The following is a 14,355-nucleotide window of genomic DNA, read 5'->3' as shown; positions in this document are numbered from 1 at the left end:
TGGTCTTGAGGAAAATCAGTTTGGATTTCTTGGCCCCATCAGCTACAGTAAGCATGAGCTGATCAATAATTCCCCCCTTCATTTGAGCCAGACTTAGCTGTTGACTGACATCATTTTTTTCATATTAATGGGCTTTTCCTAAACATTGTCATCCCTGAATGAACCATTCTGGGACCAGTGCAGAATCTCCAACCAAGTTGGCAAAAGGAAGTGGAGCGGTCGCCCTGCAGAGCAGAAAGGCTTGAGCATTATTTTGATCCTCGCACTTGTCGCCCTGTTTTAGTGTCTTGCGAAAGGCTGCGCTTTGAAAGACAAAAGATCAAGGTCATTTAAATAAGCATAACATTGGCATTTCCACCAGTGATGGATTCAGCTTTAATGCAGCTACCACAGCTGTTTTTTTCTAGCCACAGAGCTCTGCGGTGGTCCGGACTAGGACAAGAGGAGGGGGGGTCTAGTCGAAGTTGGTTGGTGGTGGTGGTCACCAGACGTGCTCTAGATGATTGCAGGGTGATATACGAGCTGTGACATAACTTTAGCGTGACAGATATAGGGGGAAAAGAACAGAGGAAGAGGAAGAGAGAGAGTGACCGATATAATGAGCAGAATGAAAAATGAAAGTCAGAGGGAAAAATAAAGGTTGAAGGGAAAAGTGACAGAAATAAAGAGATTGAGAGTGTGGGGTGGACCTCGGTGCCCAGAAACACAACTGGCCGTTGGTTCTCTTTATTAAACCCAGCTTTTGCACCTAATTGAGTGTCAAGTTAGACACGTACACACACACACACACATGCACGCTCGTAAAGAGACTTGCATATGCACAGATGCATGCCCATCTCCATCTTTAACAAATCCTATATGTTCTCCTGAACTCACAGCATACGATCCCATTTAAGGCAAATGACTGCAAGAATGTTTGGATACAGCGAAGCGTATGCTCTCACTGCATAGCGACTAGAAGCATGTTGATAATAATAGTCCAGGACTTATGCTCTCACTCCTAACAGTATCATTATTAAAACAAGTCTTTTGTTTTTACAAGTTCCCCCTACACATACAATGGGGGATGGGGCAGTTGGGAGGAAAATAGAGAAAAAGGGTGGAAAAAAGACCATTCAAGGTTACGTCAGGGAGACTTATTTATAATTTTCTTCACACTGATATTTCCCATTGCTTGGAAACAAATACAATCTCTCAGAAGACCTTGTCAACAACAGTTTTTACGCATTTTTGCACCGCATGAAAAAGGCTGCTCCTGTCATGGCCAGCAGTTCACATCCCCGTGATCTAACTGCCTTCAGGAGCATGGGTCTGACGCAAATCCCCCTGTGACGCTGCGGCATAATAAGTGTCCGTAATAGCTCCGTGTTATTGGAGGGGAAAAAGTGTCAATTTTCATATCACTCTGTCACCTCTGTAAACTAATCCCCGGTATGCTGGCGTTTAATGTTGTCTGGTCCCAGAACGTACCCGTCTATCACCCTCCTTGGCGTTTCTCTCTTGCCCGTAATGCAGCTGTTGGTAGCATAGTCCTGGCTGAGACTGAACACGGGAGGTTGCTCAGTTTTCCACTGTTTTCCTGTGCAGATTTTGGCTGACACGGCCTTCTTACTCACAACCTTAATGTCTCCAATCTATTAATCAAGACAAGCCAGAGGAACATGCAGCTTTGCCCTGTCATATACTGGGCCCATACACTTAGCTCATGGAGATTATTCTGATAGTCCTTTTTCATTGTTCCCCAATGAAAGTGAAAGAAGGAAGGACACAAGCCTTTTTTTTTTTTTTTTCGTGGTCTGTGGTTGTCACAAATGTCAGTAAAGAGATGGGAAGCTTAATGAAAACCCTGAGATGTCTGTTTCAGCATGGCCTGGCCCCTCACTCAAGTATCCATACTTCTTTGAAGAGGTAACTTATTGGTTTGGGAGAAATTTCTGCCTGTCTACTTGTCTGCTTCACGGATTGACATCGGGGCAGGAAGAAAGCACGAGGGGAAGGAAAGAAAAAGGGCTTTTTTTTCATCCGTACGCAACCTTATTTCTGACATTAAAAACACGTTGTGTCAGCATCAGAGAACCGATAAATAAATCTTGGATGGAACATGAGACGGTTCTTGTCAATGAAAACTTCAATGAGCTACAGACGGCCCTTGCTCCACTCCTGGCAGATTTGTGATGATGTTTTAAGTCAATCCAGACTCGGGGCCTTCCTCCTTTCTTTTGTCTTCCTGAAGCTCTCTGCTCTTTCTCCGTTGCTCACTTCAGTCCAGAGCTAATGAGAGAAGCCAGTGGAGTCGATGCAAAACAGAAGTTTGTTGTGTTGCCACAATTGGACATCAGATTACATGGATATTTATATCTTTAATGGGATGAGAGGAACATAAAGTTTTTGAGGTCTGCTCCTCCATTCAACAAAATCTCACCAAATAACGGCTTTGCACTTAAACACACATAAAAAAAATCCATATATGTATATGTACATACACACACACACACACACACACACACACACACACACACACACACACACACACACACACACATCACCTCGTAGCTGGTGACTTCAGACACTCATCAGGGGACAACAGGCTTGTCATTTCTCGCCCGGATTCTTCATTCATCATTCCCACTTTCCTCACACCATCCGCTGGCTTCTGTCGAAATATGATATTTAAAAGAAATCCAAAGTCTACTGATAGTGTGCCAAGGATTTTTCTCTCCCCTGTTTGTTTGAATAGTAGCCCGCTTTTCTGTCATGGGAAATAAGATGTGAATCCAGTCATGTTGGAGGACATGGATGATCCCAGTACAGGATCTGGAAGCCCGACTTTCATGTCCAACTTTATATTTTTGCTCTCTTATATGAATCATTGATGTTTTCTCAGAGGCATTGTTCCACTTACCACCAAATTCAATATACCGTTGGCACAGTATAGCACTTAAATTGGTAGTTGATCTCAAAGATCTATCATGCTTTTTATAAACCTGGCCGGTCGCTGGTAGTTGGCAGTTTAGTTAGCTGGCCAAGCTTTGATAGAGCAGAGTTACTGTAGATTCAAGCTTTCGTCATTTAGAGCTGGAGCACTCGACTCTCCCCCGTGGAGGGCACACTGAAATATGATATGAAAACCCCCTGCAGCCGTGGTTTATGAAACGTTACCGTGGTAAAGACTTGTAGACCCCTACAATGTGTCATCAATAGATAATGCATTAAACAGACATAGAGAGACAAGTCAAAGTGTGCAGAGTACAGTTATAGAGAGCCTAGGGGACGTCCAGCCCCTTCCGGTGGACCAACGTGGGACCTTATTTCAGAAAAAAATATGAATGGCAGTCAACAGAGAGAGAGAAATATTTTTTAGATCCCGTTTGAATTGCACCATGAATCACACCACACGTATGATGTTTGTCAATTTAAAAGATCATTTAGCAAGTCAAGAAAGTCTCAGTTTGTTGTAAAACTGTTGAAGTATCAGTATCATCGTCATTAGAAAGACGACACACCCAAAAGTCGCATTAGTGACGTCTGTCTCTCCGAAGCTACGATGCCTGCGTGTTTCCTATTGGGATGAACTCACACCAGCATCAGGTCTCGCTCGTTCTTTCTCTACCCGGCTGATAAAAAGACCAGGAGTCCCTGGATAAAACACATCAGGTCAGATAACATTACATCTGTGCGTGGAACATAGCCAAGTTAGCCAGCTAGCTGGTGTTGCTGACGTATATTGTGTGAGACGAGAGATGTAGTTCACTGAGCGGTTTCACACAAAACTAAATGATACTACGACAAACTGCGACTTTCTTGACTTACAAAATTATGTTTTTAAATTGACAAACATCATATTTGTGATTCATGGAGCAATTCAAACAGGATAAAAAAAAATGTTTGTCTCTCTCCGTTCACTACCGTTCATATTTTTTCTGAAATAAGGTCCCATGGGGTCCAACGGAAGGGGCGGGACTTCGGCTCTCTATAGTAAGGTAGTGAAGGCTAGTGTATAGTTAAGTCTCTGCATTTAAGGATATATTTGTCATTCTAATAAATGACTAAAATAAATGTTGTGGAAGAAACCTTAAAGTCATTAAAGGAGAGACTGATTCAACACAAGCATATATTTTTATCCCAAAGTAAATAATGGTGTGAAGAGTAAGAATCATAAGGAATACATCACATAGCAGTGCATCATAAATAAGTAAAAGGACAGTTAATGTGATAAGTAAGTAAGTAGCTTTATAACTGTCTAACTAACATGTTTAAAAAGTTCACACAAAGCAAAGAGCATCACTGAGACATAAAACAAAATGCAGCGTAAGTAGAAGGGGCTTTAAAGCACCCACAGCAGACTGCTCTGAATGTTACTAAGCCCCGAATCAATGACAGCCCCAAATAAATCTGTTTGTATTTATGTCATCTGGTAGTGTCTGCAGAGCTGGCTCCCTGCTGCGAGCCAACCGTCCCATCTAAGGGTAGCGACTAGTGCCGACTGAGCACATAGCTCCACGTCACAGGGCCATAAATTTCCACTGTAACTCCCATTGAAGTGCCTCTGCAGCACCGAAACCCCAGTCACGTCTTGGCTACCACCACACACAGACACAGTCGGCCTCCGCAAAGCTGAGACATAAATATTGATCTCAGTGGATTATTGATAAACAAGAGCTTGGTTTCTCTTTAATACTGTTCCATAAGGGGAGAGGAGAGGGGTGGGGGGGGAGAAAGCCTGAGAAAAAGAGCAAGTGTTAGTTGTAGAGTCACAGAGAGAGAGAGAGAGAGAGCAGTAATCCAGAGTTACGTTTCAGTGACGGAGGGGCTGGTTTAGCGTCATTAGCTGCGGTCTGTAGTTTCGAGCATCTCTCTCGTGGTGGAACCACACTGGCATTCAATCCTGGCTGCTACTTCAAAGTCACAATGCCCCCGTTTCTTATGCTAACCAAATTTGTCAGGGCAGCATTAGGCTGGGGATATGGGAGATTGAGAGGCAGGCCCTCTCATCCAGAACTGTGTTTTAATGGCCTATCTCACCACCGACTAATCATCTCCTTACAAGTGGCGATGCGGGAATCCTCCATGTCACAGCACATGTTTCTCTATCACTCTTCGCACATCTGTCTCTCCCCTTTTCTCTTATTCTCTCATCTTTCTCGCTGGTTCTATAACTCTTTCACTCCCCCACCCCCACCTCCGTCTCCCCCCCGTCTCCCAAACCCCACTGCCTAGGCCCATTAGTGTTGGCCAAATTGCTTCCGCATGAAGACTCCTTAATTGTGGTAATTCGGTGGCAGAGAGAACCAAGGTTTGAATGTGCGGAGAACATGTGTCACTGCTTTAGTGGGCAGACGGAAAGGCAGGCAGCACCTGGAGGGGATGGTAATCATGGAAATTAGACCCCCAGCCTCCGCTACCGCCAGCACTTACACCCCATCACTGTCTTAATACCACCACCGTTACAGGCAGCGAGCACCACTTGCATACCCGACCACTCTAACCTCTACTCAGTGTGTGTGTGTGTGTGTGTGTAGACACTTGTCTGCTTGCCTCTTACTCTGTTTTTCTGTCCACCCAACTGCATGCTTTAGTTAAAAATCTTGCCTCTGTACATGTAGGTAGTGGAGAAGAATTGACTGTTGATGGAAGTTTTTGACGGACTAGAATAACCCAAACCCTGGCAGCAGGGCTGTATGTGAGCTTGTGTTGTTATTTAGCAATGGTAGCTCGCCATCACTACTCTGCCCAGTTCCTGTTTCATTTATTTGCAACAATTGCTTTTGCTTAGGGCTGCACGATTAATCGAATATTAATGGCAATCACGATTTTGGCTTCCCACAATTAAATGAACATGATCGCCTGCGATATTGACGTTTAAAATGCGCGCTCCGCTCATAGAAAACTGCTGCTTATCAAATCAGGCGCTTCCTAAACTAACAGCCAGCCACCAGCTGGCGATGGAGATGTTTTGGCTTCACTTTTGGGGATGGATATTATTCATACAAGCAATATGTTTATGATTAAATTCAGAGCACAAAATTGTTTATCTAGCCTCTTAATGTTGCTAATTTTGCTCTCGAAGTGCACCAGATTGATGCATTTAGCTTTAAAATGTATCAAAAGGGTAGGGTGCATATTCCTGTATTCTTTTTCATATTGCAATATATATATAGCAGAAAAGAAATATTGAAATGTCAGTATTTTCCAACATCGTGCAGCCCTAATTTGTACATTAGCAGGAATGTAGCAAAGCATGGAAGTGAAAGCTGTTTATTTAAATGTGAAAGTGCAATAAAAATATGTTGCCGCTAAAATCAATGAATAATCATGATAAATAATCGTGATCTCAATATTGATCAAAATAATTGTTATTATCATTTTGGTCATAATCGTGCAGCCCTACAGTTGCTGCTACCTGAAATGTAAAATGCATCTCTTACTGTGTGCAAATTAAGTTTTCCCGTAAATACCATAAGGCCACCAGATTTACTGTAACTGCTTTCATTTATTGACTGTCGGCTGCTTTACTGTTTTTGTCAGTTGCTGGTAGAAAGAAGCACTTATTTTTCTATGAAAATGTCACAAACTCATGAAGCGACTGATTCTAAACATTTAAAGCATTCCTAGAGCTACCTTTATGTTTCTTTAAAAGTCTATCCGATCCCAAGTATCATTTTCTGTTAGTATAAAAATGAGATTTTTGTTAAAAGTGATGAGCCTCCCCCGCAGACTTGCGTTTGCCGACTGCCAAAGCTGCTCTCGTCTCGGCTTTAACTGCAGGACAAACCACTACTGGTTCACCTTGTCTGTTTTCCTGTCCCGCTCTCTCGGCATGTGTCTGTATTTTTGCTGTGTGTCAGTACCGGGCAAGGTGCCAGCAGACCTCCTGCTCCTACTTACTGCTTCTACTTCAGCCCTTCCTGACTTAGGAGAGACAGTTATTGTTTCTGCATCAGCACTTAATGGCTCAGCTGGCTGCTTTCGGTCTACCCAACTTGTCTACCTCCTTTTCTGTCAGCCCCCCGAGCTGCTGCGGGCCTGTTGCCAGACTTGGAGCTTTTAGTACTTTAGGTTCTCTTTCCTTCTCTGTCTGTCTTTGTCTGACTACTTGTCCATTAGGGTTTGGCGATAGTGTACATCCTCTTGTCAGCTGATCGTCATCACATATAAAACTGATCCCTAATGCATTAATACGTGCCAGGGATCGGTTTTCTGAAAAGTAGGGGGAACTCTTCACTCATGAACTTTAATGTGACTGCGTGGAGTGGAGGTGTAATAACTTGAATCATAACACCGCTTTAATAGCTGGTTTAGCACATGCTGTACCGCCCTCTCTTTCCAAATCTGCTTTTTTTTATTTTGGTCTTGTAGTATGCATCAACCAAATCCCAGGCCTCACCTCTAGTAATTGAGAGAGACAGTTTCAGGTTTTGCATCAGCTTTTAATGGCTCCTCTGGATGCTTTCTAAAGTTCAAGAACGTGCATTAAAAACTTTTTCACACAGAGAGGAGGACTTCTGCTTTCATCCTCTTCATCTCATAACCTTTCAGTGTTCCCATGCGAACGTCCTGGCTTATTCGCTAAAAAAACATTTCCATACCATTAGAAATGAAAATTGCTTAGTATTTCTGAGGTATTATAACAAGTGTTTTGTGAATGTAGGTTAATACAAACACTGTGCTTCTTGTTTTACAGTTTTTCTCATTCGCTTTGGCTCATATCTTGAATGACAACAGTAAGTTCAAATCTCTGAACAATTAGTTTGTTGTTCACAACAGATTAGAAATTCTCATTCATTTTGGAACATGTGCAAAGAGTAAGTACAATTTGCACAATAACCACTTGCACATGTCTTGCTGATCAGAAATGATGAGTTGATTCTCAGTGAAGTTGTCATCCTCTTCACAACTTGTAAACATTCCTTCATCGTTTGAGCCGTCACATGCAAAATGATCCACTCAATCATCAAAATCTGTCAGACATACATGTATAGTCCATAAATATCTATTGTGTGGTGTTACGTACTGTGAGGAGGTACAATTTGTTGTTTTTTTACTTTACATATTTTTGGCCTGGATGTCATTTTGTGGCAAACTTTCTGTTCATTGTATACGACTTTATATGAAAGATCAAAGGTGAATTTTCTGTTTACAGAACACAACACAACACACAAATACATTTAATGTACGTATACAAATGTGCACTTCCTTTTTCTGTACACTACAGTAGGCCTATTGACTTTCAGTTAACTTTTACCTCTATTGAAATGGGGATCTAAAAAGCTCCGTGCGATATACAACAGCATTCAACTAGACAAAACTGACATTCTGGTATAGTACAGTAAGTAGTCAGTGAAGAAACATTTCCAGGATTGACTGCCGCGGTGAAGAAACATCTAAACATTTTGACCAGTACGGCTCACACGATGACAAAACAACTTTTCATTTTGATGCCGTCGGCCAACTTACTGACTCAATAACTAGGTTTTTGAAGCATGCATGAAGTGCTTTGGGTGAGTTACTACCTTTTTGCGAACATGAAATAGAGTTGTGATGTCCCATCAAACAGTTGTGACAATTGCACTTTATAGTTTAGAGAAAGTTCAGACTGTTTTGAGGAATGAGCCAAAGCGATTGAGGAAAAACAGTAAAATGTAACTTCGCCTGGTCCAGCGTTATGGGCAGACAGCTTTCCCATACCATTCCTCAAAGCAGTGAGAGCAGGACATGTTGGAATGTGTAAAACATGGCAAGTCTGCAGATGTCCCACACACACACATCATACTGAGACATGTGCACGCCAACTATTGAGGTATGCAGAAAGCAGCCTTCACATCCCATATTGCCCCATCCGTGTGTGCTTTCTCTTTTTTTTTTAATCTATTCCTTCTTTCTTTTTCTTTCTATTTCTTCACTGACTTTCCATCCCTCCTTCCCTCCGTATTTTCCGTTCAGGATGGCAAATCCAGCTGCCCACAGTTGCCCTCGCAGTGTTTGATGGAGTGCCGTAGCCTCTGGCCCCTAGCTGTGTGTTTATGTACTTCTTGCACCTGCCCCTTGCTTGAAGAGTAACAGCACCACACGCATTCACTCACTCATACACTCAATCACACACATGTCTGGCTGCAACACACACACTAATGCGTCCTGCATACATAAACCAAACTGAATACCACCGTTAAGTCGACAAACTACCAACCCTGTGTTTTTCCTCTTCCTGTGTACCCCGCTTTTTTATAGTCTCAACAGCTGGACAAAACATTGTCCAGAGCCCCCCCACGCAACAAGCACCACCCCAGCAGGTGCACCGTGCCCTTTTGGACATCTACGTGGGCAACGTGGGATAGCGATACCCCTAGTTCCATTTATCAAAGAGTAAATAGAGTAGGGGGAATGGCCTCTGTAGTGCTCCAGATTGGCTTGCACTTTTAACATCTCCATCTTTTCCAGAAAGAATGAGGGACTCAAGGGAACAGTCAGTCTGCACGGAGAGCTACTCATCACTGGTGCAATCATTTTCCCTCCAGTACTGTTTTGAAAAAGGCCAAACGGTCACTGGATCTGGATATCCATTCTCGACAATGTTCTGTTCTTCCAGGCTAGATGGGTCATGTGTTTTTAGGTTCACCGAGGCACACTCAATAATATAGCCAAATGTCTGGTGCAACACTTTTATGGCAAATGTATGTAAGCTATATTGTTTCCAGGAAGGGGGAGCCTAGCTTTATGTAGTGCCTATGGCATTCTCGATCTTTCCCAATGGTACTGGATCACATCAAATAACCCAAATGTCTGTGTGTGTACATATGTGTGTATTCGTATGTGCATATGTGCGTGAGCTACATGCCTCCCTGAGAATGGCCAATATGGTAACTCAACTCTGTTCCCTATTTTCTACTGAAAAACCATTTGGTAAAAAGATGAGATGATGACTAAACTCATCTAAAACATTGAGAGAATTGGATTTTAACAAAATTCAAAAACTGTTCTCTGAAACAACGTGCTACACTATGGGTTTTGTTTTTGAGTTGACTGAGGACATCAAAAGGAAAATGTGTCTCTCCTCTGTTCTTGTATGTTCTCAAAACATACACATCGCCCTGTCAGGCTGTCTTTCAGAACAATAGCCGGCTCGCTGTACATTATCCCTTACATGCAACATACAATATAGCTCTGTTATTAGAATCTGGCCCCAACAATGAGAAACCGATTGTTTGTTTGGCTTCTAGGACGAAATAATTCATATATACCAGCTCTACACTTCATATAGAACATGTGTCCCATAAACAGAGGAAGCTGATGGAGAAGTAGGTAACTAAAGCCACAGAGGGACGCACAGCACCGCTCTGTTTGACCTGCAGCAGATATATTAAGTGGCAGGCAGGGAGACAGAGGGAGGGTTATTAACATCCCCATCTTCCATCTGGGCTGATGGAGGGCCTCTCAGACAGCAGGTGAAGAGGTTGCTGGGTAATTTGTCTGAGAGAGGGAGAGGAGGGAAGTCAGTGGTTAGGGATTTTAGCAATTGCCAGTAATTCTCCTCTTGGTTAAATGTACTGTGTGTATACGTATGTGTCTACTTGAATCCCGTCCGTATCCACACTGCCTGCTGTTTTACATTAAAACTACTGTTGAACTATTAGTCGATTTGGATTAACAACCGCACACAAACATACTATGTGCTAATTTTGGTGTAAAACAACCAACCCGAGTTATCTTTGTGTATGTAGAGTCTAGATTCTGGATTACCTAATGCCGGGTATAGCCAGCATTAGGATAGCCGATGACGCAGTCACGTGGGAAAGAACGATAGCCAATTGAGAACCAAGCTGACTGAAGAAGGAAGGACGACCACCGCCGTCATGGTGGCTGCGGCTAATGCATGATGCAAAATGCGAAGCATAAAGTAGTAGTAAGATGGACCTCAGAAGTGAAGGACCAACTTGTTAATTTGTGGCAACAACGCAAGTGTTTATTTAACATGCCTCCATGACTTCATCAGTACAAAGTAGTGCAAAAACTAACATCGCTAATTCTTCCTGCCCGTCGTCCGCCATGTTTGTTTACACTAAAGTCACGTTTGATTGCAAGATATCTGTTTTTTTTAGTTAGGACTCTACTGACTCTGTTAGTGTGTGGATTGCTGTGTTGGCCAAATTGTTGCTCTCCACACACTATAGAAACAAAACTTTTAAATTGAACATAACATGTCGTAATGTGTGGGGTCTCACATTTTGAAAATCTGTTAAGATTTGAAAAACCTTTTAGTTTGGGCTAGCCTTAAGTGACCAAACAGACAGAGATCAGGGGGGAGAAGACATGTGGGAAGTAAGAAGAGTTTATTTAACAGGTAGAAGAGTTAAATAATACGAAATGTAAGACAACAAGTCAGAGAGCAAGTGGATGTGGATGAAAGAAAGCTTTTAGATGTCCAGACCAGCTTTTTTCTGTTACAGTAGCTTCAGGAACCGTTGCCAAATAATGACCTGTTGTGCTTTCATAACCTCTCTGGTAGCACCAGTAGGCAATAAGTCCCTGCTATCCAGTCCGCCTGCTTCAATTGTTCTTGATCAATCTTTACAGTATTTGTGTTTATATTTAACTTAATGAGTTTCTCTATGCTGTTCTTTCGGCCTTTCTGACCCGTTGATCTTTCAGCATTTGACAGAAAAAAAAAAAAGCCCCTCTGAGTCGTAAACTTATTCAGAAAGTGCCGCGGACACTTGTAGGAAATGGATTGCTATCACTGTAAAAAGGGGGATTATTCTGAGAAGTAAAGCCTTATTGGAACAGGTGATGTAAGAATTTAATGCGACTCCCTCACTGGAAGAATGTAGCATGTGATGGATGGATCCTCCTCTCCTCTCTCAACAGGCGGTTTGGCACAGGACTCCCTAAACTCTACAGTATCTTTTAGCCATGCAGCTATTTCTCCCTCCTCCTCTTGTTATGTGTTTGAAATAGCCTCTCACCATAGAAATAACATTGACATATCATAATGGCGAGTATGTAATCCCCCCCAACTCCTTCCCTCAGTGCAAACAGTTTCATTTTGGAAAGATGGCAGACGGAAGGTTCTTCCACACCACGCTGCCATTAAGAGAAATAATCATAGAGCGAAGAGCACTTGAGGCTCCTGTGATGTAATGCTGGTGTTAGGTGAGTTGTAGTTGACACTAAGCTGGATACTGGCGTGACTGTATTGGATATTATTTTGGAAAGATATATCCTTTATATTGGCCTATTACTCATACTCCTAATAGTCCCTGTTATTTAACCGAAAAAGTCACTCAACTCAGTAGATTTACTGGGAACTTGTAAAACATTTAGAACAAGCACTTGACAATTTAAGGGTTTTTTATCTATTTTAATATCCTTCCTGGGCACTTTTTAAAAACAACATGGCTGTGATGTCAAGATTTTGCTGTATCCAAAATCCCATCAGCGTACTCTACATGTTTTCACAGGAAGCTTTCTAAATCCAGAGGGATCAAAATACAAATAAAATATGTCACTTGTAAATGTTCAGCTTGTGCTCAGAGATAAACACACACACATAGAAATAAAACATTAAATAATAAAGATTTAAAATGTACTGGGGACTAACATGGATTGTAGCGAAACTAAGATGTCAGGTGCTGATATCATACATTATAGCAAAATGTGTTGTTGAGATTGTAGCTTCAGGGGACTGTTCACATGTGTTTTAACAAACTTTTACAGCTTACTATAATATATAAATGTGTTTTTGTTTGACATATTTATCATGGTATGGAGACACAGCAACAGGTTAACCTCGGAAACAGAGGGCACCACTTGTATCCCTTGCCAGAGCTCAGAGAAACGCAGCACACTCGGCCTGGTGTTGGTGATATCTGTGTTTAAAAGAGCACCTGGTTTCTCAGGACTTTGGGAGAGACAGAGAGGGAAAGAAAGGGGTCAAGACCAATTAAAGGCCAATCAAGTGTTTAACGAAGCCACGGCAGCGGTGTTTAAACCTGCCGGACTGCACTTCATTTTCACTTTTTTTAAATTTTTTTTATTAGGTGTGAAGTCTCCGGGCCCGTCACCGACTCTCGAGGGCTCGGTCCAAAACCTGGAGCTGAAGTTCTGCAGCCGTGCGACGGTGAAATGTGCCTCGGGAACCGTGGGAGCTGTAAAAGTGTGCGCCAGGACCCCAGGTGTGTGCAGCTGTGCCCTGTTAAAACTTTACTGCCTGTGTAGGAGGGAGAGAGTGAGACCGACTAGACTCTTCTCTTGCTTTCTTTAACTTATACTTTTACACACTTCACTCCGTCTCTCTCTCTCTCTCTCTCTCTCTCTCTCTCTCTCTCTCTCTCTCTCTCTCTCTCTCTCTCTCTCTCTCTCTCTCTCTCTCTCTCTCTCTCTCTCCCTCTCTTTCTGCCCCTCAATCTTTATCTTGATTTCTTTCCAGCTATGTGATTCAGTTGCTGTTTTTCTCCTGGGGCGCTGTCATTGGGCTCCGGCCATGTCTTTGATGGCGAGGATGTTATTGGAGCTAGTGTCATAGCACAGAGTTCACAGGGTCAAACTGCACACATGATGTCAGGCAGACTATAAGATCTATTGCAGCTGTCAGTATAGAATACAAAGAAAAAAAAGCATGCGCAATTAATGTTCTTATATTTAAATTAACATCTACAGTGGATGCATAAAATAATGTACCCATGAGGAGTTGCTTTAATTTTTGAGGTAAATAAGTCATCACTGCAAACATGGTTACAAAGCTGAGTAGTACTGTCATCATATTCCTGTTGTGATGGCTATTCCTTTTGTCAATGCATTTTGTCTATTTGACGTTTTGTTATGATTTTTAAAGGTTTCTGCAACACTCTTAAGATTATTTTTAAGCATTTTCTCCCTCATATTTCACCTGCAGTTTGGACATGGATGATATGGTGTCTTTTGGTTGTCTCATGTTGCTTTGAAAGCCCAATCTGTTGATTGGCGGACTGCTTTAATTGCTGACAAATGCTGGAATTTATGTTAACATAGTTACTTTATTATCAAAAGCCTTTAGGCACAAAGTGTCTTCAACATATAGTGTCGTAGTTTGTCTCCTCCTTTTAGTCTAAGACACTGAAACACAGCTAATGGATGGCGACTTGTACACTTGTACAGTCAGAAAATAGGCTGTTGCAGCAGCATAGGTAAATTGCTGTAATTCAATTTCACCAATACATTTCTCTCCTTAACTCAAGTCACCAAGTGATTCAAATAAAAGTTTTTTTTTTGTAATCCGTGAAGCACTCAAGACAAGACTCTTGCTTTTATATTTGATGTATCCTCTTCGACACATTTGTGAATATGAATAATGTTTGATGGGGAATTTGTAATGTATTGATTAGT

General features: G+C 42.1%; 1 protein-coding gene across 6 annotated transcripts in view; it reads left to right on the top strand.

Moving 5' to 3' along the window:
* The window catches only part of vps13b (vacuolar protein sorting 13 homolog B), a 394,723-nt gene that overhangs the window by 90,341 nt on the left and 290,027 nt on the right, over nt 1-14,355 (top strand). For all 6 annotated transcript variants that reach the window (XM_074654548.1, XM_074654549.1, XM_074654550.1 and 3 more), the window contains one exon: nt 13,032-13,166. In XM_074654548.1, the coding sequence (XP_074510649.1) occupies nt 13,032-13,166 (135 nt within the window). The remainder of the gene's footprint in view (nt 1-13,031; nt 13,167-14,355) is intronic.

Source organism: Sebastes fasciatus, chromosome 12 (genome assembly GCF_043250625.1).
Source record: "Sebastes fasciatus isolate fSebFas1 chromosome 12, fSebFas1.pri, whole genome shotgun sequence".
Taxonomy (NCBI): Eukaryota; Metazoa; Chordata; class Actinopteri; order Perciformes; family Sebastidae; genus Sebastes; species Sebastes fasciatus.
Note: the sequence above shows the minus strand (reverse complement) of the source record. Positions and strands in the feature narration are given on the sequence as shown.